Source organism: Venturia canescens, chromosome 3 (assembly GCF_019457755.1).
Source record: "Venturia canescens isolate UGA chromosome 3, ASM1945775v1, whole genome shotgun sequence".
Taxonomy (NCBI): Eukaryota; Metazoa; Arthropoda; class Insecta; order Hymenoptera; family Ichneumonidae; genus Venturia; species Venturia canescens.
Window position 1 is genome coordinate 3,624,049 of NC_057423.1, and position 22,956 is coordinate 3,647,004.

The 22,956-nt window shown below is 43.4% G+C and overlaps 1 protein-coding gene across 5 annotated transcripts in view; it reads right to left on the minus strand.

The window, feature by feature from the left end:
• Dscam1 (Down syndrome cell adhesion molecule 1) overlaps positions 1-22,956 on the minus strand; it is a 93,534-nt gene that overhangs the window by 27,706 nt on the left and 42,872 nt on the right. Inside the window, exons 7-11 of one of the 5 annotated variants that reach the window (XM_043413710.1) lie at positions 22,382-22,505; positions 18,344-18,780; positions 17,583-17,839; positions 17,186-17,498; positions 316-606 (exon numbers count right to left, since the gene is read on the minus strand). In XM_043413710.1, the coding sequence (XP_043269645.1) occupies positions 316-606; positions 17,186-17,498; positions 17,583-17,839; positions 18,344-18,780; positions 22,382-22,505 (1,422 nt within the window). Of the gene's footprint in view, positions 1-315; positions 607-7,758; positions 8,050-8,921; positions 9,207-12,433; positions 12,746-15,031; positions 15,320-17,185; positions 17,499-17,582; positions 17,840-18,343; positions 18,781-22,381; positions 22,506-22,956 lie in introns of all 5 variants that reach the window. The other 4 variants (XM_043413708.1, XM_043413712.1, XM_043413713.1 and 1 more) reach the window with 4 other exon arrangements.

The following is a 22,956-nucleotide window of genomic DNA, read 5'->3' on the forward strand; positions in this document are numbered from 1 at the left end:
TTGGAGAAATAATTGTAGATCAATGGAACGTGCTGCTCGAAAGGAAGCTGGTGATCTGGAAAATCCAGAACGTCGACGACGTTTCTAGCTGGAATTACGGATGCTGACGATACTTTTTAAAAATTTCTTCACCCTCGAAGCCTCCTGCGAAAATCTCACTCACCGAAACTTGCCCATTTCATTTGACCGGAAAACCATTGTTTGGGGGAAGGTTGGATGGGTTTTTCTACTTGACGGATGATGAAAATAATTTAGTCGATAGAAAAGAATCCACGCAACTAGCTCGTTCAAACCGGAAGAGAATTCAGCGCGTACCGTTGACCGCTAAGGGCGCCGAGGAGCTCGTGGCACCGGCGGCGTTGCTCGCCGTGCAGGTGTACTCGCCGGCATGACGCGCCGTGACGGCTTCAATGGTCAAAAGGCTCACGCGCTTCCCCGTATTCACTATGTTTATGTCTGGAAAGTCGCGATTTATCGGTGCTCCGTTCAAAGCCCATTCGATCGTCATTGGATTGTCACCCTTGATAAGAGTGCAAGTCGCGGTCACCGTGTCGCCCCAATTCGCTGGTGCCTCGCCCATGTCGAATGGAGCTATCTGGGGAGCAACTGCGCTTTCGCAGGGCCAATTTGAAGAACAGTGAGATTGAGAAATCGTGATAGTGGTTCTCGTGACTTGGAAATCGGTTGAGGCTTGTTAAATTCTCGGGAGAAATGTGATTTTCATACACCACTGGAAAAACGGATTCGTCCATTTTTTGTTATAAATTTATCTTCGGTAATGCAAAGACTGAATCGGGGACTTTTCTTGACAGAATTTTAAGATCTGCGGAGTACAGCTTTGGGAAATTGTTTATTTTATAAGAAATAATACAAAATTTGAGTTTGGAGGCCACGGATCTTTTGACGTCACTATACTTCTCGGTTTGTACCTGCAATGTATTTATTCATGGGATTAAATGATTCTCCGAGGAATTTCGACGTCGCGAAGCACGGAATTTGCCTCTTTCTGACGCTGATTTAAGTGCCTTTTTTCCGAGGGAACGTGGCTGGATGGCATGCTGGAAATATGAGAAATAGGAAAAAGCATACGTGCCCTGATCTTCATAGGTAAACATTAAATAACAAAAAGATATCGTAAGTAAATATAAAATCGATAAAAAAAAAAAGTTTGGCTCAGGTTCCAAGATAGAAACAAAAATTGCAAAATTTTGGTTGTAGCAGTAATGAAATATGTGATACGAGAATAGCCACGGTTTTGAGCCGATATTCCATCTAACCCGCACGTACCATTGACTACCAAAGTAGCCGATTGGCTCATCGTTCCAGCTCCATTGGTCGCCACACACGTGTACTCGCCCGCGTGTCTCGCAGCTACCGATTCTATACTGATTACGCTCATGTGTCTACTTATTTTCGAGATCGAGATGTCACGGTTTTGAAAACCTATCGATTGACCGTTGTGCTTCCAAACGATTTTCATGGGGAAATCCCCCTTAATGACGGTACACGTTGCCGAAACTGGTTCACCCGAATTCGTTGGGCCGTCGTTGAACGAGAAACTTGCTACTTGAGGCGCGACTATAATTTGGAAAAATTTTGTGGCACAATCAATTTTCAACTTTCGTTGTGGTTCATCTGAGATTTGAATGAAAAAAAAAAAAAAAAAAAAAAAAAAAAAAACAAGCGAATGCGGATCGGTAGAATCTTCCGTGATGTCGATTCTCGATGTTTCTTAATCCCGTTGAAAAACTCAAAGTTTTTCAGACTCTAACGTAGCAAATGATGGAAAAATATCAAAATTTGGGGGAGTTTGGAATTTGGATTTCCAGGGAGAAAAAATATGAAAATTTTCACAAAAAAGGTCTCATCGAATCGTGTCATTTCTAAAATTTCATTCCATAATTATGCACTACAAAATCTCTCATCGGTATCGAGGGTACCATTAACCGCGAGTGTCGACGAATAGCTTGTCCCTCCAGCGGAATTGCTAGCGGTGCAAGTGTATTCTCCGGCGTGACGAGCCGACACCCCATCGATGGACAATATATTGACGCGTTTGCTCGTACTAACGATTGTAATATCCGAAAAATCATGTGATATGGGCTCTCCGTTAAAGGCCCATTGAATATCAATGGGAAAATCGCCCTTGAGTACTGTACATGGTGCGGTGACCGTGTCCCCCCAATTCGCTGGTTTATCACCGAAATCGAAGGGCGCTATCTCCGGGGCAACTGACAAATAATCAAATTGAGCATCCGATTAGCGATGATGAGGAAAAAAGTCATCCTCGTCGTGTGAGCTTGAAAAGCCTTTCACACAAAAAATGGCTCAACTATACCAAAAATAAATTCATTTCCAACGCATGATTTCGTTCGAACAAGAGATTTGAAAACCGATCAACAAAATTTTAGAGCTCGTCGAATAAACTTGATGAAATAAAATGTTTTTAAGCATTTGGCATTGTTTGGTGTACGATTCGCAAACTCCAGGTCGTTCGGGATTGTGGGATTCTGTTTGGTTACGAAAAAAAAGTGTCTCATCCGAAAGAAAATTGGGAAAACGTCTAGAAAGGTACAAATGTGAGATAATTTTTAGCTTTTCTACTAATCGATTCACCATTGACTGCCAGAGATGCGGAATAGCTCGTTCCACCAGCAGAATTGCTCGCCGTGCAAGTGTATTCACCAGCGTGACGAGCCGCGACAGCTTCGATAGTAAGAACGCTATTTCTTTTGCTCGTGCTGCCTATACTTATGTCAGGATAATCGTGGGAAATCGGATGGCCATTGAGAGACCATTCGATCTCGATGGGATAGTCTCCCTTGATTACGGTACATCCGGCCGAAACAGTTTCGCCCCAATTTGCTGGTCCGTCGCCCATGTCGAATGGAGCTATCTGAGGAGCAACTGCGCTTTCGCAATGCAATGTGGACAAGAGTGAGATTTTAAAATGGCGATGGTCAATCCAAAGACGTGCGAATCGGTTGATGATGGAATTCTGAAGAGAAAAGTCCTTTTCCATTTTCCTGTAGGATGCACCGTTGTTGAGAAATTCACAAAACATTGCGACAGCCAATCCGGAGCGTCGCTCAAAAGGGGCGGAGAGTGGGGGACGGAGCCGGGGATTGGCTAGGATTGTTTTGGAAATTCCTCCGAAACGGTGCGTCCACGAGAAAAGTGGCTGAGGACTTTTCACTCTGGAATTTTACAAGCTAACTATCGGCACAAGAATAATTTTTATTAAACGAAATTTTTTAAATGGAAAAATACAAATTTTTAATCGATCGAAATCCCATCTATTCATCTCGTTTCATTGCTCTTCGACGTGCGCCTTCAGAGCTCTGGCTGAGGGGGAAATGTTGATGTCGAGTTCATTAATTTTTATCGATAAAAATAGAACGATCGCAGCCTCTTTCTCGCGTAGATTTTTTCTGGAGGAAACTTGGTTCGATAGCATGCTGGAAATACGAGAAACAGGAAAAAGCATACGTGCCCTGACCTTCATAGGCAAACATTAAATAACAAAATAGAAAATGTGAGTAAATATAAAATCGATAAGAAATATTGGCTCAGGTTCCAAGATAGAATTCAAAGTAGCAAAATTGTTTTTAGCAGTAGTTAACAATGCATTACGGAATAGCCACCGTACCGAAACGATATTCGATCGAACACCCACGTACCATTGACTACCAAAGTAGCCGATTGGCTCATCGTTCCAGCTCCATTGGTCGCCACACACGTGTACTCGCCCGCGTGTCTCGCAGCTACCGATTCTATACTGATTACGCTCATGTGTCTACTTATTTTCGAGATCGAGATGTCGCGGTTTTGAAAACCTATCGATTGACCGTTGTGCTTCCAAACGATTTTCATGGGAAAATCCCCCTTAACGACGGTACACATTGCCGAAACTGCTTCACCCGAATTCGTTGGGCCATCGTTGAACGAGAAACTTGCTATTTGTGGCGCGACTATAATTTGGAAAAATTTTCGACTTCGATTAGTGCTTTACTTGCATTAAGATACTGGAATCTTTCAAATGAAATTTCGGTTCAAAAAATGCGCTTCGGAACGATTGAATCTTCAGTGATGTCAATTTTGCCTGGTTTTTTTCAAGTCTGTTGGCGAACTTCATCATTTTTGAGTTTTCACGTGGGAGGTAATGGAAAATTAACAAAATTAGATAAAATTTGGAATCAAGGACAAAAATATGAAAAGTTGATAAAAAAAACAGTCTCATCGAATCGTGTCATTTCTACTATTTCATTCCATGATTATGCACTACAAAATCTCTCATCCGTATCGAGGGTACCATTAACCGCGAGTGTCGACGAATAGCTTGTCCCTCCAGCGGAATTGCTAGCGGTGCAAGTGTATTCTCCGGCGTGACGAGCCGACACCCCATCGATGGTCAATAAACTGACGCGTTTGCTCGTACTAACGATTGTAATATCCGAAAAATCACGTGATATGGGCTCTCCGTTAAAGGCCCATTGAATGTCAATGGGAAAATCGCCCTTGAGTACTGTACATGGTGCGGTGACCGTATCGCCCCAATTCGCTGGTTTCTCGCCAAATACGAAAGGCGCAATCTCCGGGGCAACTGACAGATAATCATATTGAGAAGCTGATTAATAACGACCAGAAAAAAAGTTTCAATCGCCTTCGCCCCAAAAACACGCGACTCCGGAATTTCGTAGTTTCATAGCAACATTTTTTAAGAATATTTCATCCACAAAAAAATGCATTCGATTTCGTTCGATCGACAGTTTCCAAAAATCATTAAATTCCAAATTTTTCCAGAATTGCAGAAAAATTTATCTGACCTCGTATTCGTTACTTTAGCATCACATTTTCGCGTCCTCCAGGTCATCGGTTGGGATTCAGGGATTCGGTTAGGACAAAAAAAACATTCATCCATGGACGAGAAAAAAAACGAACAAAAATTCTAAGAAAGTACATGTGTCGTGTAGCAGAACTATTATGTTTGCTTTTCTACTAATTGATTCACCGTTGACTGCCAAAGATGAGGAATAGCTCGTTCCACCAGCAGGATTGCTCGCCGTGCAAGTGTATTCACCAGCGTGACGAGCCGCGACAGCTTCGATAGTAAGAACGCTATTTCTCTTGCTCGTACTGCCAATACTTATGTCAGGGTAATCGTGGGAAATCGGTTGACCATTGAGAGACCATTCGATCTGAATGGGATAATCTCCCTTGATTACGGAACATCCGGCCGACACACTTTCTCCCCAATTGGCCGGCTCGTCGCCGAAGGTGAATGGTGCTATGCCTGGAGCGACTGGAGAACATTTTATTCTTTTTACAGCACGAAAAATCGCGAATCGAATCCACAACATTCGGGGATTGAAGAAAATTTATTTTCCGGAACCGTGGAACAGAAGCTCGTCGGATCTGATGCAATCGAGTGTCCAGCACTTGGACTAAAAACGACAAAAAACCTCTTGGAGCTTGAACTAGTTGCCAAAGATCACAAAATTCCTGCGATTTCTTAAAATATTTTTTTAAAGTTCCTATTGACGTGTTTGTAAAAATCGAGAACTCGAGTTTCCGCATTCATTCGAATTTCTTTAAGGGGTCACCCCGTCTAAAATCTTACAGAATTATTGAAAATTGAAGAATTTTCGCACATTCAAACACGAGATCTCAATTTTCAAAAGTGTTTCATAGCCCAATAATCCTTCAATTTCTAATGTTTCTGTATAATTTTAGTTCAGGCGATAGTCACTGCTTTACAAATAAAAACGCTCTTTGGTTTTTTGATCTCAGATAAACCAATCCTCCGAAATCGTGGAGACCATGGAGAAACATATGGGTTCCTGTGGCGTAGTTTTACACCGAATTAACCCGAAAGATATGAGATTAAAAAATTTCTATCATATAGTTAAAATACCAGTAAAAAAAACCCCCCTTCAAATTTCAAAAGTTTTTTTCCTTGCCGCAAAAAATCGCGAAAAAACCTCAAAAAATTTGGCTGCCACGCGGAGTGACCCCCTTAATTCCAGTGAAATATTTCGACCGACTCTGGGCCTTCGCAAAATTGATGATCGGTTCGATTGAGTGGAAGTTGTTGAGAAATAAAATCAAAGGAGCAAAAGACTGAACGATAGGCAGCTCTGCGAAAAGGGCAGGGACAAGGAAAATATTCGTTTCGTAGTTACAAAAAAAAGAAACATTTGCAAACGTTTTTCCATCGGCTGGTACCATTGACAATGAGCGAAGCTGTGTAGCTCGTTCCACCAGCTGCGTTACTGGCCGCACACGTATACTCGCCCGCGTGGCGAGCAGCGACTGCATCGATCGTCAAAACACTGACGCGTTTGCTCGTCGCGACAACTGTAATGTCTGGATAATTTTGAGCGATCGGTTCCCCGTTAATAGCCCACTGAATATCGATCGGATAATCCCCTTTGATAATAGTGCACGTTGCAGTCACGGTGTCGCCCCAATTTGCGGGTTCGTCGCCCATTACGAACGGCGATATCTGCGGAGCGACTGCAAATTTCGGAAAGAGTGAGTTTGGCGAAAAAAAAACGTTGATTTTCGTAGGAGAACGTTCGGAAGAAAGATTTTTCGTACGCTTTAAGGAGCTTGATGAACGCGAAATCGATAGTTGAATTTCCTGGAAAAATCGATGCTTGGTAATTTCTAAAAAAAAAGTTTCAAAAAAATCGGCATTTTCGGATTTCCTCGAATTGCGGAGCGAAGAATTGTTTTGTTAAAAAGCAATGACGAGGGATAATTTTTTGTGGAATTACTGGTTGGAATTGGAGAATCGTTTCGTAGATGACGCAGAGGTTTCTCAAAAGAAATTCAGAAACAAAACGAATTGCAAAAGCTGAAAGCCCGAAACGTGAGAATACCATTAACGATTAACGATGCTGTATAGCTTGTTCCTCCGGCAGAATTGCTCGCGGCGCACGTGTAGTCTCCTGCGTAGGTAGCAGTCACCCCGTCGATCGTGAGTAAACTGACGCTTTTTCTCGTAGCGATAGTTATGTCTGGATAATTCGAATTAATGGGTTCTCCGTTGAGGGACCATTCGATAGATATTGGTCGATCGCCGGTGATGACAGTGCACGTGGCTGTCACCGTATCGCCCCAATTAGCGGGTTCATCTCCCATTACAAAGGGTGCAATTTTTGGTGCGACTGTGGATAAAAAGTTGGTATTTTTCTGCTTGCTAATGGACGGAAGGGTATGAAACTTCGGGGGTTGATGGAGCGTGTGATTCTGAAGAGAAAAGTCCTTTGTCGTTTCTTCATCGGACGCATCGTTGTCGAGATATTCGTCGATTTGTGAGGGCCAATCGGGAGCTCAGATAAGAGAGGGCGTAGCGTGAGCGTTTTACGCTCACGCGTGCTTTCACACGTTTGCCAATTGCTCGTGAACGGCGCGTCGGAGGAGAAAATGGCAAAGGACTTTTCTCCAGGAAACATCACGACCTACCGATTCCCGTATGAAAATAATTATTTCGATTAAGTTACTGCCTCTTAGTATCGCCTTTTCGTGATTCACCGAAGAATCGCGCACTGCAAACCGTTTGATCATTGGATGGGAGGGTCAGTGAGAGAAATCAGAAGTTTCGGATTAGAAGGAACGTCAAAAGTCGTCTCGTGGATGAGCCTGGCGCACGAAAAACATTTTTGCAACAACGACACATAAACAAATAAATTAACGAAAAAAAACAACTAAATGAATAAAGACACGAGTGCGTAATAAACATTCCCGGACTACCATTGACCGCCAACGGCGCCGAATAGCTGGTGCCACCGGCCAAGTTGCTAGCAGTGCAAGTATATTCTCCAGCATGACGAGCCGACACCGCCTCGATAGTTAACACGCTCACTCGAGTACTCATGCTGCTTATCTTCACGTCTGGATAATCGTGTGACAGTGGCTCCCCGTTCAATGCCCACTCAATATTTATCGGCGAATCTCCTTTGGACACTGCACACGTTACGGCTACTCCGTCCCCTGAATTAGCCGGTTCTTCGCCGATGACGAACGGAACTATTTGAGGTGCGACTATAAAGTAGTTGGAAGAGAATTAAGCTCAATTTCGGATCATGATTTCGACTAGCCTGACCTCAAAAACGCGTTTTTACATTCGACTGCGAATCTTGGCTCCGACATTCGTCTGCACACGAAATAACGCATAAATTTTGGACGAAGTTTCCCTAATCCTCGAGCCCTTTCGCACCTGTTTGCAACTGACGGATAAAGTGGAACGTTGAGTGTTGGAGCAGCTGCGAAAAAGGAAAACTTTTGCTAGGTTGGCTGCACTGTGATCCAAGTCTCTGTTCTTAGTGAGTGGTCGATAGGATTTTTGCCAAGTGGAGGTCAAACTAAAGTTAATAAAGTAGAAGACCTGACGCAAGATACGATTTTCTATCGACAAACAATTAAGGCATCATTTTTTCGAATCGGTACCATTGACTGCGAGCGAGGCCGAGTAACTGGTTCCTCCTGCGGCGTTGCTCGCTGAACACGTGTATTCCCCAGCATGACGAGCAGCCACGGCATCGATAGTCAGCACTCTTACCCGCTTGCTGGAACTGCTTATCGTAATGTCCGGATAGTTATGGGATATCGGTTCACCATTGAGTGACCATTGAATATCGATGGGAAAATCGCCCTTGAAAACTGTGCACGTTGCTGTTACCGCCTCGCCCCAATTCGCTGGCTCGTCACCCATCACGAATGGTGAGATTTGTGGCGCAACTGTTCGCGATCAAAGATCAAAAGGAAGCTGATCAATTCCGATGGCACGCGAGGGATCAAAGGTGAAAAAACTCTGCAGAAGCTAGTAGTTTTGGGTTCAGGGAGGATCTTATTCGAGGTGGAATCTTCCGTTTCGTAGATGCCCTGTCAGACTTATGAATCAACGATTAAACTACCGTTCACTGCCAATGAAGCAGAGAAACTTGTTCCTCCAGCAACGTTGCTCGCTGCGCACGTGTATTCTCCAGCGTGTTGGGCGTTAATGGGATCGATGGTGAGGAGGCTAACGCGTTTCTTCGTGTCGATCGTGATCCCCGGATAGTTTTGCAAAGGCTGCCCGTTCAACGACCATTCGATATTGATCGGCAAATCGCCTTTGTAAACTGTGCACGTCGCTGTGACAGCTTCTCCCCAATTGGCAGGTTCTTCACCGAGCTCGATGGGCGCGATTTGGGGTGCGACTGATGGATCAACGATTAATTGACATTGTAAAGCGATTTTTATGAATAAAACATCGGCAGAGGCGACTGGAATGACGTTTTTCCAGGTTTTCTTTTATACTCGTGAATTACCGATTCTGGAGTCGCTCTTCCTCGAAGGATTCGTCTGCAATCTTGAAGGAACAGGATTCGATTGGGATTGTAAATAATAAGGGGGATTTCGAATATAAAATAACAAGAAAAAAAGTAACAAACGTTCTTGAATGTTGCTAAAGTTGGTTACCGTTAACCGCTAAAGCTGCCGATTGGCTCGTAGCTCCAGCGAGATTGGAAGCAGAGCAAGTGTACTCGCCAGCATGGCTAGCCGCTACCGATTCGATCGTCAGGATACTGTTTTTTCTGCTGGTCGCAACGATATTAATGTCACCGCGTGAACGACGAATCGGTACGCCGTTATGGGCCCAAGTTATTTCGATCGGTAAATCGCCTTTGAGTATCGAACAACTGACGGTTAACGATTCGCTGGAGCTTACCGGACCGTCAGCGATTGTGAAGGGGGCTATTTGTGGAGCAACTGAAAATTCGATGAAAATCCCTCAAATATTTGCAACTCGATTACTTTCCGGGGGACCTCTGACTCGGTGGAGAAAAACTTGGGTAAACATCGCCGGTTGTGCTGGTGCTTTCGTTTCGGACACGGAGTGGAATCGCAGGAAGGATTTCAAGGATTTCGGTCGAGGATTTCACAGGGTCAAAGAAATTAACAAAATACAAGTGAACACAAGACAATTGGGCTATCGAAAACTGTACCGTTGACCGCCAATGTTGCCGATTGGCTCGTCGACCCAGCAACGTTTGAAGCCACGCACGTGTATTCGCCGGCATGACTCGCCGCTACGGATTCGATGCTCAGGATGCTATTTTTTCTAGTCGTTGCCAATATATTAATATCGCCACGTTCACGACGTACCGGCTCGCCATTCAGGGCCCACGAAATTTCGATCGGCAAATCGCCCTTCAGAATTGAACAAGTTACGCTGATCGACTCGCCCGAACTGACCGGCTCTTCGGCGATTGTGAACGGCGCTATTTGCGGCGCAACTGAAATACGGTTCGTTCTTTAACTACCGAACCATTTTATTTTGACGAGTCAACCGACGAACCCTTGCGAAGAGGAGAACGCAGACGCACGGCCAAGAATCTCCTCATTTTTTCTACATTTTTACCGATTTAAGGAGAATCCTGCTTTAAAAAGTCCAAAAAATCGATTGTTTTCGGGAATGTTTTTAGGAGAGACGGCAATAACTCACCGTAGCGAACTTTTCGACATATAGTTTCAAGGATATTTCATGAGTACAAAAACATTTTTTTTATGTAAGAAATACTAATTTGGACGCCGAGTCTAATTGTCGAAATTTCTCAGCTGCGTATAATGTGGAGATCATAATTTTTGTGTATAACAATAATTCCAAATTTTTTTTCCATTTTCCTTCTATATAAACCTATAAAAATCTGAAAAAATTGCGAAATTCTATATTTACAGCACATTGAAGTAATATTCTTCTTCTTTAGAAGCGTTTTTTTTTAACTCGCTAAAAACACTCGCAGCTGAGAAACTTGGACTTTGCGCATAAGCCATGTACAAATTAGTCTTTCTCACATTAAAAAAATGTTTTTGTACTCTTGAAATATCCTTGAAACTACACCGAAAAAATCGCTATGCGGTGAATTATTTCCGTCTCTCTTTAAAAAATTCCTGAAAACAATCGATTTTTTTGATATTCTAAAGCAGGACCCCCTTAACAACTTTAGATCACCTTTGAATCGAAGTTCACTGAACCAGCAAAGGGACGACAAAGAGAGAAGAGAAACCTGGAAGCTGTTTGCTCAAAACAAAAAATTGTGGACATCAATTTGCAAGCGTAGAATCGACTAACCGATCTGAGATTTTGGGGAATCGAAGTTTATGCGGATGGGGACTGAAATTTGAAGGAACCTCCAAAAAAAGGAACGAAAGTTCTACACAAAAAAAAGATTCTCTAAATACTATTTTCAGAAGTGTGCAACGTGAGTTCAGAAAAAAAATGAATATTTCTTCTCCCGGGTACCGTTGACTGTCAATTCGGCCGAATAACTCGCAGCTCCGGCAGCGTTCGATCCAACGCACGTGTACTCTCCCGCATGGCTCGGACTCGCTGAGTCAATGGAAATGAAACTGTTTCTCTTGTTGGTTGCGATGGAAATGGGTGGGTGATCTCCATCGATCGCTATACCGTTGAGGGCCCACGATATTTCCAGCGGTGCATCGCCGCTTACAAGAGTGCAAACTGCTGATACCGATTCTCCCGAATTCACGGCTTTGTCGGCCATTTTGAAGGGCGCGATTCGCGGGGGAACTGGCAAATTCATAAGATTAGATTTCAAGGTGAAAATCTCGAGAGATTTCTCTTAGCTACGAGGTTGATATTGATTGAAACGAGAATACAAACTGGTCTTTGTTTCCATTAAATCGTGTGGAAAATCGAATTCCCAAATCGTGAAAATCCTAAAAATTTTTGTTACTGGTCGTTCGTTTAGAATTTATCGAGAGAAAAGATTGCACGATGGTGAAAATGAATGAGAACGAGGTTCGTATGGAAAATAAAATGACGATCGGCAAGAAAATCTTCAAACGAATGATTCTAAATCGTCGATCGGAAGACCGGGATGTTGAATAGTGCGGAGGTTACAATGGAACGTTGAAGCTCATGCAAAACGCGCAATACCCGGGAGCTCATGACGTCGAAAAAGTGGAAACTGTACAGCGCGTATTTTGTGCTAAATCAGTGCGAGGCAGTGCCGATTTTTTCTTCAGCACTTACCGATGTGCGATTTGATGCAAGGGTCTTTGAGTGCTGTGCTTTGAGGCATCGTGGGATAATTTGTGCAACGATAAATCGGACGTTGGTGGACGGGTCGGTACATAGAGAAACGAGGGGTAAAAATCGGCATGCGATCGTCTCGCAAGTGAGCCATAACTGCAGGTTTTTCAGGCGAAAGCTTTTCATTTTGTTTTCAATTTAAAAAATGGTTTTTTTTTCATGAAACTCCAGTCCCAAGAATCCGATATTAGCGTTAATTAAAACAGTCGCGCTGAAGCTCGATCGAAAGAGAAATCGGCAAGAACAAAAAGCCCATTTGCATGTTTGAAGGCGAGAAAATAGCTGCTGAAAATAGACTTTTCATCGACGACGCTAAAATCGGCGTACCGTTGACCGATAAATCGGCTGCGTGTTCGGCCGAGCCAGCCGAATTGCTCGCGCTGCAGGAATAAACGCCTGCATGACGAGCGGCTACGGAATCGATGGTCAAGGTGCTCGCCCGTTTACCGCTTCTCCTTATAACGATGTCATGATGATTGGGATCACTAGATTCGGCGTTGACGACGATCGGACGACCGTTCAGCGACCAAACGATTTCGACGGGAAGATCGCCTTTGATTACGGCGCACTGAACGGTCGCCATGTCACCAGCGTTCGCGGCCTCGTCGCCGAACGAAAAGGGCGCGATTTGTGGCGACACTGCAATTCATTTCAGAGCTTTTCGGCTTTAGCGATCGATCGTTGAAAAATTTCAAAATATTGGGTCAACAAGTTACGGGGGATCCTACGGGAAAGGTCAACTTTTTGGAAGTTAGTCGTTCCGATTGAAGCTGAAACAAATGTTGTTGAGCCTTAATGAAAAATATTTTTTCTTCCATCGACGATCATTCACTTTGCTCGTATTATTCGGGGAGTCTGCGATCTACGGGAGGCCAATTAATAAGCAGAAACAAAATTAAATCGAGCTTACGATATGCTTACGAATGAAAATATGAAAATCGACGTGTCATACCGGGCTGGTACACGCAGGCATCGAATTCCCGATGAAAATGCCAAAGTTGCATTTGTTTACGAAATTACCAATAATACAAAGTGGTTTTTTCAGTACGTGGATATTTCGCGAGGTATATACGGGATGCAAATATTTACGTTATCCCAACCGCGAACAGCGTGCAGCGCGAACTTCACAAAAGCCATCAAATTCGTTCCTCGTCATCGATATTGTTTGTTTTAACGCGTAACTTGGGAGGATGCATCGTTTAATTTCTCTACCGGATACTGTGAATTTTTCGAAAATCGTACAGATTATTCTCTGGATCGATAGTTCGTTAAATCCTGAGACAAAAAGTCTTCAGCCGTTTTTCTCCAGGATGCGCCGTTCCGCAGATATCATTCCATCAGTGAAAACCAATGAGGAGTCTCAGCTCGACGAGTGCGCGCGCAGCATGGGCGGAGCGCGCCCCCACTCTTCCTACCCACGCGCCTTTGCTCGATGAGAGAATATCTCAGCAACGGTGCGCGCAGGGAAAAAATGACAAAGGACTTTTCTCTTCAGAATTGCACGACCTATCGCCCTTCGAGGTCTGAGAACGATGAAAAGAGATTGGAACTTGAACCACGATGTCAAGGGGAACGAAATCGAAGACGGTAACACAGCAAGGCGATTCGAGTACCGATAAACACAAAGTACATAATAAAACAGAAAAATTAATTCAATAGCTATGGACACAGTGTAACAGGAAAATTGGATAATCGTCAAATAATGATTAACGTCGCACTACCATTGACAACGAGAAGGGCCGTATGACTGTGATGCCCAGCTCCGTTAGCTGCAATGCATTTGTATCTACCGGCGTGTCTGGCAGACACGCTATCGATGCTCAAGAAGCTGACCCTCTTATTATTATTCACGATAGTAATGTCAGCATTCTCGTAACTAGTCAACGGTACATCATTGAAAGTCCAGGTAAGATTAACCGGCAGATCACCCTTGATGATGGTGCAGGAAACCGATAGCATCTCACCCGAGTTGAGAGGATCGTCACCGAACGAGAACTGTAGAACCTGCGGCGCGACTGCGTATCGGGAAATTTTTTGCGGATATAGGCACATCGTATTTTCTTCGGTGGTCATTATCATTAACGCGAACCTGGCGACTTACCCGGGGAGGTTTACACTCGTGAGAGATCGAAAGATTAATCGAGTGTTGGGAAACGTGATGAAGGCAAAATTGGAAGTTCCTCCTATTCTAAGAACTCTCTCTAAACTATATTTTTCTTCACATTTATAATGGGGGTATAAAAAATGGTTAGGGACCGTGCGTGAGCTAGGGGAGCGGCACTACTGCCGATGTGCGCGCCCTCTTGTGTCCGAATGTGTAATTCGTACGGTGCTATTTTGACTGCGGAAAGTAATTAAAAATTCGGTAAAAAATAATGATAAAAATGACGAAAATGACGTAAAAGGAAAAAACTGAAACGTCGAAGTGGAATGTTTAGTGGATGAATTGACGGTGTTTAACCTTTTGATCCATTTTGCTCATTTCTCACTTTTCTATGGAAAATATCCCGTAGAGCAACAGAGCAAAAAATAATAATTTTATTCTGTTAAATAATGCGAAAATTAACGATTCTCATACGCGCCTGCTTTCAATTGCACCTAAGAAGTTTTGGAATTGGCCGCGCAGTGGCACCGTAGACGCTGCGCACGGTCCCTACACGTAGCCTATAATTTCTAACGAAATTGACTCGAGAAAAGGGATTTCGTGCGTGCAGGCTCTCGCAAGCTGGCATAAGTAAATCATAAAATCAACGATCGTGGTGGACGAAGACACATAAGGAGAGAAAAAAGGTGGAAAAAAAAACAAATAAACGATTTTAGTCGCATAAAGTTGCCATTAAAAATGAAAATAAGCGATCACTCTCGCGAAATGATGATTTGTTGGATTTTTGTACGTGTGTGTTGCGAAATAAGAGGGACGCGAACCGTTCACTGTGAGGAAGGTCGAGTAGGAGGACGTTCCCGCCGCGTTCTCGGCCGTGCAAACGTAATCCCCCGCGTGTTTCGCAGTGATGACTGATATCATTAGCATGCTAACGCGATCGGCGACCTTCTTAGCGATCACGCCGGATGAACCGCCCATCTCGTATCCCGGATAGCTCCAGCGTATCGTCAATGGCAAATCACCGGTTGGCACGATGCACTGAAGATTTGCGAACTCACCCGCGTTCATTGGCAGCTTCGTGAACGCGAATTCTTGTACACTCGGTGGCACTGAAGTTTATCGAAGCTTTTTCAACTATTTTGTTTATTCAGTTTGAAACTTAACCACGAATCGGAAAGCAAGACAAATATATTTAGAAGCCAATTCAGTTGTTTTGGAAATTCCTTTTTTCAATACTTCGAACAAATTTTATTTTCCATGGAGCTGACCTGTTAAAATTTTCTTAAAAATCGAAATCTCGTACTAAAATGAACAAACGTTTTACAATAAAGTCTTTGAAAATTTTCAATCAAATTATTTGTGAAGAGTTAAAGAGTTTGAAACTTTTGTATTTTCCATCAAATTGCCATCTGATTGATCAGCGTGAAGAGTGAGAATCACGAAAATCCATTGAAGAAAATCTCGATGGGTGAAATGAACGTTTGGATGGAAAAATGAGCCCGAAAGGGACATGAGTTTTGGCGTCCCATCGCAGCAGTGGCCTTCGAGTGCTTGCTTTACGTTTTATTTTGGCCTGCACTAGGTTCTGTGTCGAGAGAACCGCAGATCGAGCGAATGGGATGAAGAATAAAAAGGAGGAGAGAACGGAGAAGAAGCAACGGGCGTCGAGCAGGTGTGCCCAGATTCAGGAACACCTGCCACACTCGGGATTGCACGCTGCACGTGAGACGAGATCTCTCTTCGCTCAGTGCTCGAGAGATATTCGTTCTAACCGTCGAACGTACCCGAACAATGAAGCGACGAATTTACCACCAAAATTCAATAACCACTTTTGCGGATGTTGCTGTGGAAAAAACGAAGCACATCGAAACATTTTCCGAAAAAAAATTATCGACATTCACAAATTCGATGGGAAATTTGCGAGTTGAGAGATTCCGAAAATTCCTGAAATACCTGGAAAGAAGTCACGAAATAACACAGTCAATCGACTCCGGTATAACACACGTTTTGATCAGTCTCTTTAATCGAATATCCCGGGACCGAAAAAATACAATTTTTCAAAAAAATTCTTCTTCAAAATGAAGCTGTCATTCATTTTTCTTTGTTTCATGTATCAATTGAAATTTTTTTTTTCTCAATACAATTAAAACGTGTATTACAGAGGAGATTTCGAACAGGATGACGAGAGACTTCATTTTCATGGTTTTATAGAAATCGTTGTCACGAGAGCAAGCTCGTAGATAATGAGCAAGGAAAAACCAAAAAATGATTTGTTTTCAAGGTTTTTGCACTATTCTTGAGAAGCGTCATAATCAAAGTTAATTAATAAATTTTATCGACCGTGTATGAAAGTTCAATGAGCTGAAACTTTTTTCATCCAGAGCTCCATGATTAAGGCATTAGTTTCACCTTAAAAACGGCTTTTCGGACACCCTATAAACGCGATGCATCACATGGCCCGGAAATGCGCGATTTAAACGAAATGATTTATCTCGGAAATTGAATTAAACTGAATCCCGATAGAGTTTCTCTCGTCATCCGTCACGATAGACCGAGCCGACGGTGCTGGTGCACAGTATTGTGTAAAAACCTGTTTGGCTAGTAGTTCTCGCGACTTAGCACGTGTGCCCACGCATTTGTAACGTGTGCGAAACAATGGAAGGTAAGCTGCCTTTGTTTGGAGTCAGAATTTACAGAAATGTTTTTTCCCCTGATATTTTCATGGAGAAACTCATTGAAAAGCAACATTTTCGTCATTTTATCAACAAGCCAAAATTTTCTGGATCATTAAACCGAAAATACAATTCGACTAGTTTTAGGAACGAATTTGGAAGTCCCTTTATTTCCAAAACCGGATCCAACATTCATCGCAGCACTGTCGACTCGATCATTTTGTAACGTACAAACGTCAAAACGAGTTCCGACGTTGGTACCACATGGGAAAAAGCACGGTTTAAGGGAGTGATACAACTTACCCATGACTTGTACTTCGAGAGTTCCTCGGGCGCTGTATCCTTGTGCATTACGAGCAACGCACGTGTACGTAGCTTGATCACTGTGTCGTTCGACGTTCTCGATGATGAGGGTACCGTTCGGGAAGACTTTCTGTTTTCTGTTGATCGGAAGAACTCGAGTATCACGTTCCCAGACGGTACTTTCGATTGGATAACCGGCTACGGGGCAGGTCACTCTCAAGGTCTCGCCAGCGACGATGGCTTTCTTGTCCATGTGACGAATAAACGGCAGACCGTAGACGTTGAGACGTGCTGCGTGTTCGGCTGATCCGACCTTGAAAAAATCCAAGAAAAGTGAGCGTTAATAGAGAAAAATGGAGGAAAAATGGAGTTTTTCTTGCGACGAATTCATGCCCACCTTCGAGGCCGCGATACACTTGTACAGTCCTCCGTCGTTGGTGTGAATGCTTGAAATATTAAGGTGGGAAACAACATCGCCGTTGACCTTGACGTACTGTCCAACCTGAAGACGCTCGGTGTTCGAGAGCCGTTTTCCGTCGAGTTCCCAAGTGATTTCGGGGGTGGGATTTCCGCTGGCGATACAGTTCAAGAAAACACTGGGTCCCGGCTGGAGAGTCTCTTCCGCGAAGGCCTGCTTGATCTGGGGCGGCTCGACTGTCGATATTGGTTAATGTCTGTTAGTTTGATGCAAGCTATCGCGAGGGCAACATGTCGGAGGAAGCTTAAACTCTGGGGAACAGCAACCCGTAGAGGTTTCTTGTTCTACTGGTTTATTCCTGGACTTTGGCAGCTCCGATTTCTGGGGGACGATAGTTTTAACCTCCGGACAATCCATTCTAGCAAGTTACACAAAGTCTGCAGCGAATTATCAACATTTTTACTACTTTCACAGAAATCTAAGATGATTTACAATTTTTTTAGGATCTCGCCGCTTTTCCTAGGTTTTTTAGTGACCCAGAAATGTTTGCTTGCTCATAACTCACGAACGAATTTCTTTCGACATATTTTCGCATGTAGGGCTATGAGCAATTGGGTTGGAATCAACGATTTTAGTCTCTTGGAAGGTAAGCCGTCCCAATGTCAAGCCTCTGACAAAATATTTCGTTTCGGGTGAGATTGAGGATCGAGTATTCGATATTTTGAGTAAATTGAGCTTACATCGTCCTCCGAGTTTGAGTTCGGCAGTGGCTTGAGCGCTTTCTTGGTCATTTCTAACGAAGCATTGATACATTCCTTTATCCTCTTTCTTGACGCTTTCGATTCTAAGCACGGGATCTTCGAGTCCGAGGGGTTTTCCATCCTTGAGCCAGGAGACAGTTTTGATTGGGTTGCCATGAACGTTGCAGGTGAAAGTGGCAGGTCTTCCGAAGTCAACGGTTTGGGTCCTCGGCTCGATTTCAGCTGCCAATGGGGCGGTCACTGTCAATACGGTCTCGACGCTTTCACCTCCGACGGAATTGTTGACGATGCACAAATATTTTCCGGAATCTTCGACTCGAGCTTCGCGGATTATGAGCGTTCCACTCACTTGACGCACTCGCTCGTTCAACTGGACCGGCTGCCTCCTCGACGTTCCGTCAATAAATTTGTACCATCTGGAATCATAGAATGAAAAAAAAAATTATTTTTTCAACTGCGCATTTGGGTGAGAGATTAGAATTTTGAAATTTGCCGAAATTATTCCGAATTTCAAAGCCCTGGCATCTTGACTGTCCCCGATACAAGGTACATACCGTTGAACTCTGAATAAATCAATCACGTTCGGATGCAGTTCAAAGCTATCGAATACGAGACAAAAAGTATTGTGAATATTGCAGAGAATTTTGAATTTTTTTCCAACTTCTCCACTCTCAAAAAAATCGAACAAAATTTTGCTAAAAATGGAAACGTGACCGAATTTTTGACAGATCGTTCAATTTACGATTCTTCATGAATTAATCATTTTTGTAGATCGATTCCCGAAGTGTGGATTTTTGTAAAAATTGAACTAAAAGAACGTTTCATCGGATAATTCATAAAAATATTTACATCCAAGGTCTGAAATCGTATGCAATTCCATTGTGTTGAAATTCCTTTATTCCCGGAGATGAAAAATCGAGACGAATGAGAATGACAAGGAAAAGAAGAACTTCGACGTCGTCTCGAGCAGATTCAAAAGTGTTTTTTATTCAAATTTTTATTCTTCACGTGCGAGCTCGACTGTATGCAGAAGCACAGCGTAATGAAGGGAGTTCATAGCTTTGGTGTGTACCTAGATATCGGGGCAGGAAATCCTTGTGCGGCACATACGAGTGCCAGAGAATAACGATCTAACCCTCGGTATTTATTAAGACCGTCTCCGGTACTCTTGGGTGCTGTATGACCTGAAGGTTCTGAAAATAAACGAGCGACTACCCTTTGAGCCTTCAGTGTGAAACTGATTGAGATTTGATAAAAACGCGATGGAGAAAAGTGCGAAATATTCGAAAGGAGCAACTGACAGCAGTTTCACCGATTGATACGAAACTTATTTTAATTATGATAAAATAAAGGAGAAGTGGAGAGTTTAATGAAAGACACTCAAACACCTTGGAATACTTACGTCATTGAAAAACCCTGGTTCGGTCCCTTCGTGGATGAAAATGACTTGGTAAAAGTAACGATTAAAACAACTCACCTGATCATATACTCGGCGTAATTCCTCCTGGGATCGTTGATTAGATTGCTCTGATTAAGCATGCCATGCGATAACAATTCGTCAAATAATTATCAGTAAAGCAAATGAATAAGCGTCCGGAATAATTGAACGAAAAAAAGGAAATAACAAACAAGGATGGAGGTCGAATGAGGGGTTGAAGAACCAAGTATCCTTGGAGACATTGAAAGGTTCAATATTCTCGTGTACCTTGTGACCGGAAGGGGATGTGCCTGAAGGGAATGACTGAGCGCGACGTTACGTCCTTGGGGTACGAAAAGTACTTCCCAACCCTCATACTTTTTCCCCGTTGTGCGAGGGGCTACTTCGCCAGTTCCCTCTGAAATTTGAAGCAACGAAAACTCCGAGCCTGAGTTTGGTAACGTTTTGTAAACAGTAACTTGGCATGCGAGATTCTGTTTGCCTAATTTCCCTGATCAGAGCTCGACGTTGTTGGAAAGCAATAATTTCCAGTCCCTTGTCAGTAAGTTCAAGTGGGGGGCATTGTTTTATGGATACGACGAGTGGAAGACGCATGTGAGCGAGTGTGAAAACGAGAAAAAAGGAAACGAGACGAGCGGCGAAAGCAGGAAGACGTTAAGCAGTGTGTACCTGGAGATCGGAAGGGGATGGGCCTGCAAGGAATGACTCAGAGCCACGTTCTGTCCCTGTCTCGCGACAAGGACTTCCCAACCGAATTTTTTGCCGGTAGATCGCGGGGCAACCTCACCAGTCCCTTCTGCAAAGGGAATTAATCGACTTTCATTGAGAGTGTAAGAAAAATCAAAATTCTCATCTAATCGGCTTGTCAACGAATAACTTCCGGCCATTCTCAAACGCAGCGAAGAGCACTAGCGACGAAATACTTTCTGAGGGTGCATGTACCTCGTAACTGGAACAGGGGAGCCCTGAATCGCACAATCCAGGGCAACGACTCCGTCACGCCCAACCCCAACGAGTTTTCCACCCTCGTATCGCTCGCCCGCTATTCGGGGTGGCACGTTGCTGTTCGGCTCTGTAAATTCATCAACCGCCTCGGTATCGGAAGAAAAAATACGCCGAAGGGGCGCTATTCCACTTCGGATCTATTGACCCGATTGGCCGCACTTGGAAGACTCGAGTGAAAACGTGATCGAACACTCAGCAGTGTTCCAGATGCAAAAACCATCGATTTTTAATCATTTTTTTCATAGCGATCCTGCAGGCATCGATTTACCGCGAAATATTCCATGAAATTTTATTCTGCAGTAATTAATAGACGATCAACTTTTTAATCATTGGAAAAACAAATTTTCAAATGCTGACCAAACGAATCAACGAAAATGAGTGGACGCGAAAGTGTTTTTTCGTTGCGTGCTCTTCGCGAGCGATACCTGCGAGGGCAAAATCTTTTTAAAGGCCCTTGAATAGAGCATCCTGAACGCTGGGACAACGTACTCGATGGGAAGCGTTGAACCGAAACGAGAAATTATAAGTTCCACAAATAATTAAGTACCTGAAGAAAGGCGATGGATAACCTTGAACCGGGCATGTCAATCCAACCGTATTATCTACCCGGAGAATCCTCTTCATACCGTTGACTTCCTTGTCTCGAACATTGGGAGGAACACTCCCGCTGGGCTCTGCAAACGCCCGGATTTATGTCACAAAGGTACGCCCTCAATAGCACGTTTATAGCTCAGCTTTTAACGGAGGGCAACCGCAATAATCTAAGAACCGGGACTGGGTAGAAACGTATTTTCTAATGCCACTCGAGTCAATGACCTGGAATTTGCTCTCTTTCCCTACACCTTAAATGAACTCTGACCCCTGGAGCTCTGATCATCAAAACTGAAGAAGAAAATGCTTCCAACTGCATTGAAAAGTGATAAAACTAATATTGGATTGAACAATGGATGAGTCAGGAACAGAGAAATGACTCACTTGAGAGTCCTCAACACGGAGAAAACGGATTCGTTTTCTATAGTGAGTAATATATTAATTTTCAATAATTTTAAAAATATTTAGACACCGATTACAAATAGCATAGTATTTTTTTAATTTTCCTATTTTTCGTCCCTTGAATTCCAAACTGCTTTACGTGGATAGCAAAAAGTGATGCACCCGAGAACTGCATTTCGTTTTGTTTTCGAGTGTTATTCGTCGTGTCAGACTAGCAATTACTGATAAGTGGAAATGTATCGTAAATCACAAATTTTGACTGTCAGTACAGTTAATTCTACGATAAATCCACCGAATACCTGTGACATTTTGCCATACACATAGTTTTTTTCAGGGTTGCTCGAGTGTACTTTACAATGAAATGATTGGAAACATTTTTTACTGTGCTTATAGAGAAAAAGACTGTTGAGTCTTTTGAATAAAAAATGTGGGTTTTGGTCTTTTTACTATGGTGGATGAACAATTCTGATTGCTGCTCTTCGAATTTCCTGTAGAATTTTCGACCTCGTTTTCTCCGTGGAGTTAGTGGATTGCCAGGAAACCGAAGGATTCTCGATGACGATTTTTTGGTTGGAACGTACCTGAATATGGGCAGAGGATTGGCCTGTGCTTGGCAAAGCAGCGCTACCGGAGTTTGAGTGAGTACCGACAAAACGGTTATTTTAGCAGTGGGTGGAACTCGGGGCGCTGCCCCATTCACGGGTTCTACAATAATACAGTTGAAAACTCAAAGATTTTTCGTTCTAGACGTTGAAAAAAGTGATAGAATTTGTGTCTACCTGAATGTTGGAAGAGGGTGTCCTTGTGCTTGGCAAAGCATCGTCACCGCCAGTCCCGTTGCACTCGAAAGTACATCGTATTTAGAAGTGGACGCGACTCTAGGCTTAGCACCGTTCACTGGTTCTACAAAACCACGTATGTCAGCGTTAAACTGGGATGTTTTGGTCACACTTCGGAGTCTGGTGTAACACTGGTGAACAAAACTCACGGGTTGGAAGTTTTGAGGCGAGAGCCACAGGGATGTTAACTTTATGGGTAGACAATGGTCAGAGTCGAGTGCCTTAATGGCTCAAACGTTTTGGCTGGCGAGCTATGAGGCTACCGAAGTGATGGAGTTTCGGATCCACCTTTGCAGCAATAAATTCTCAGAGCCTCG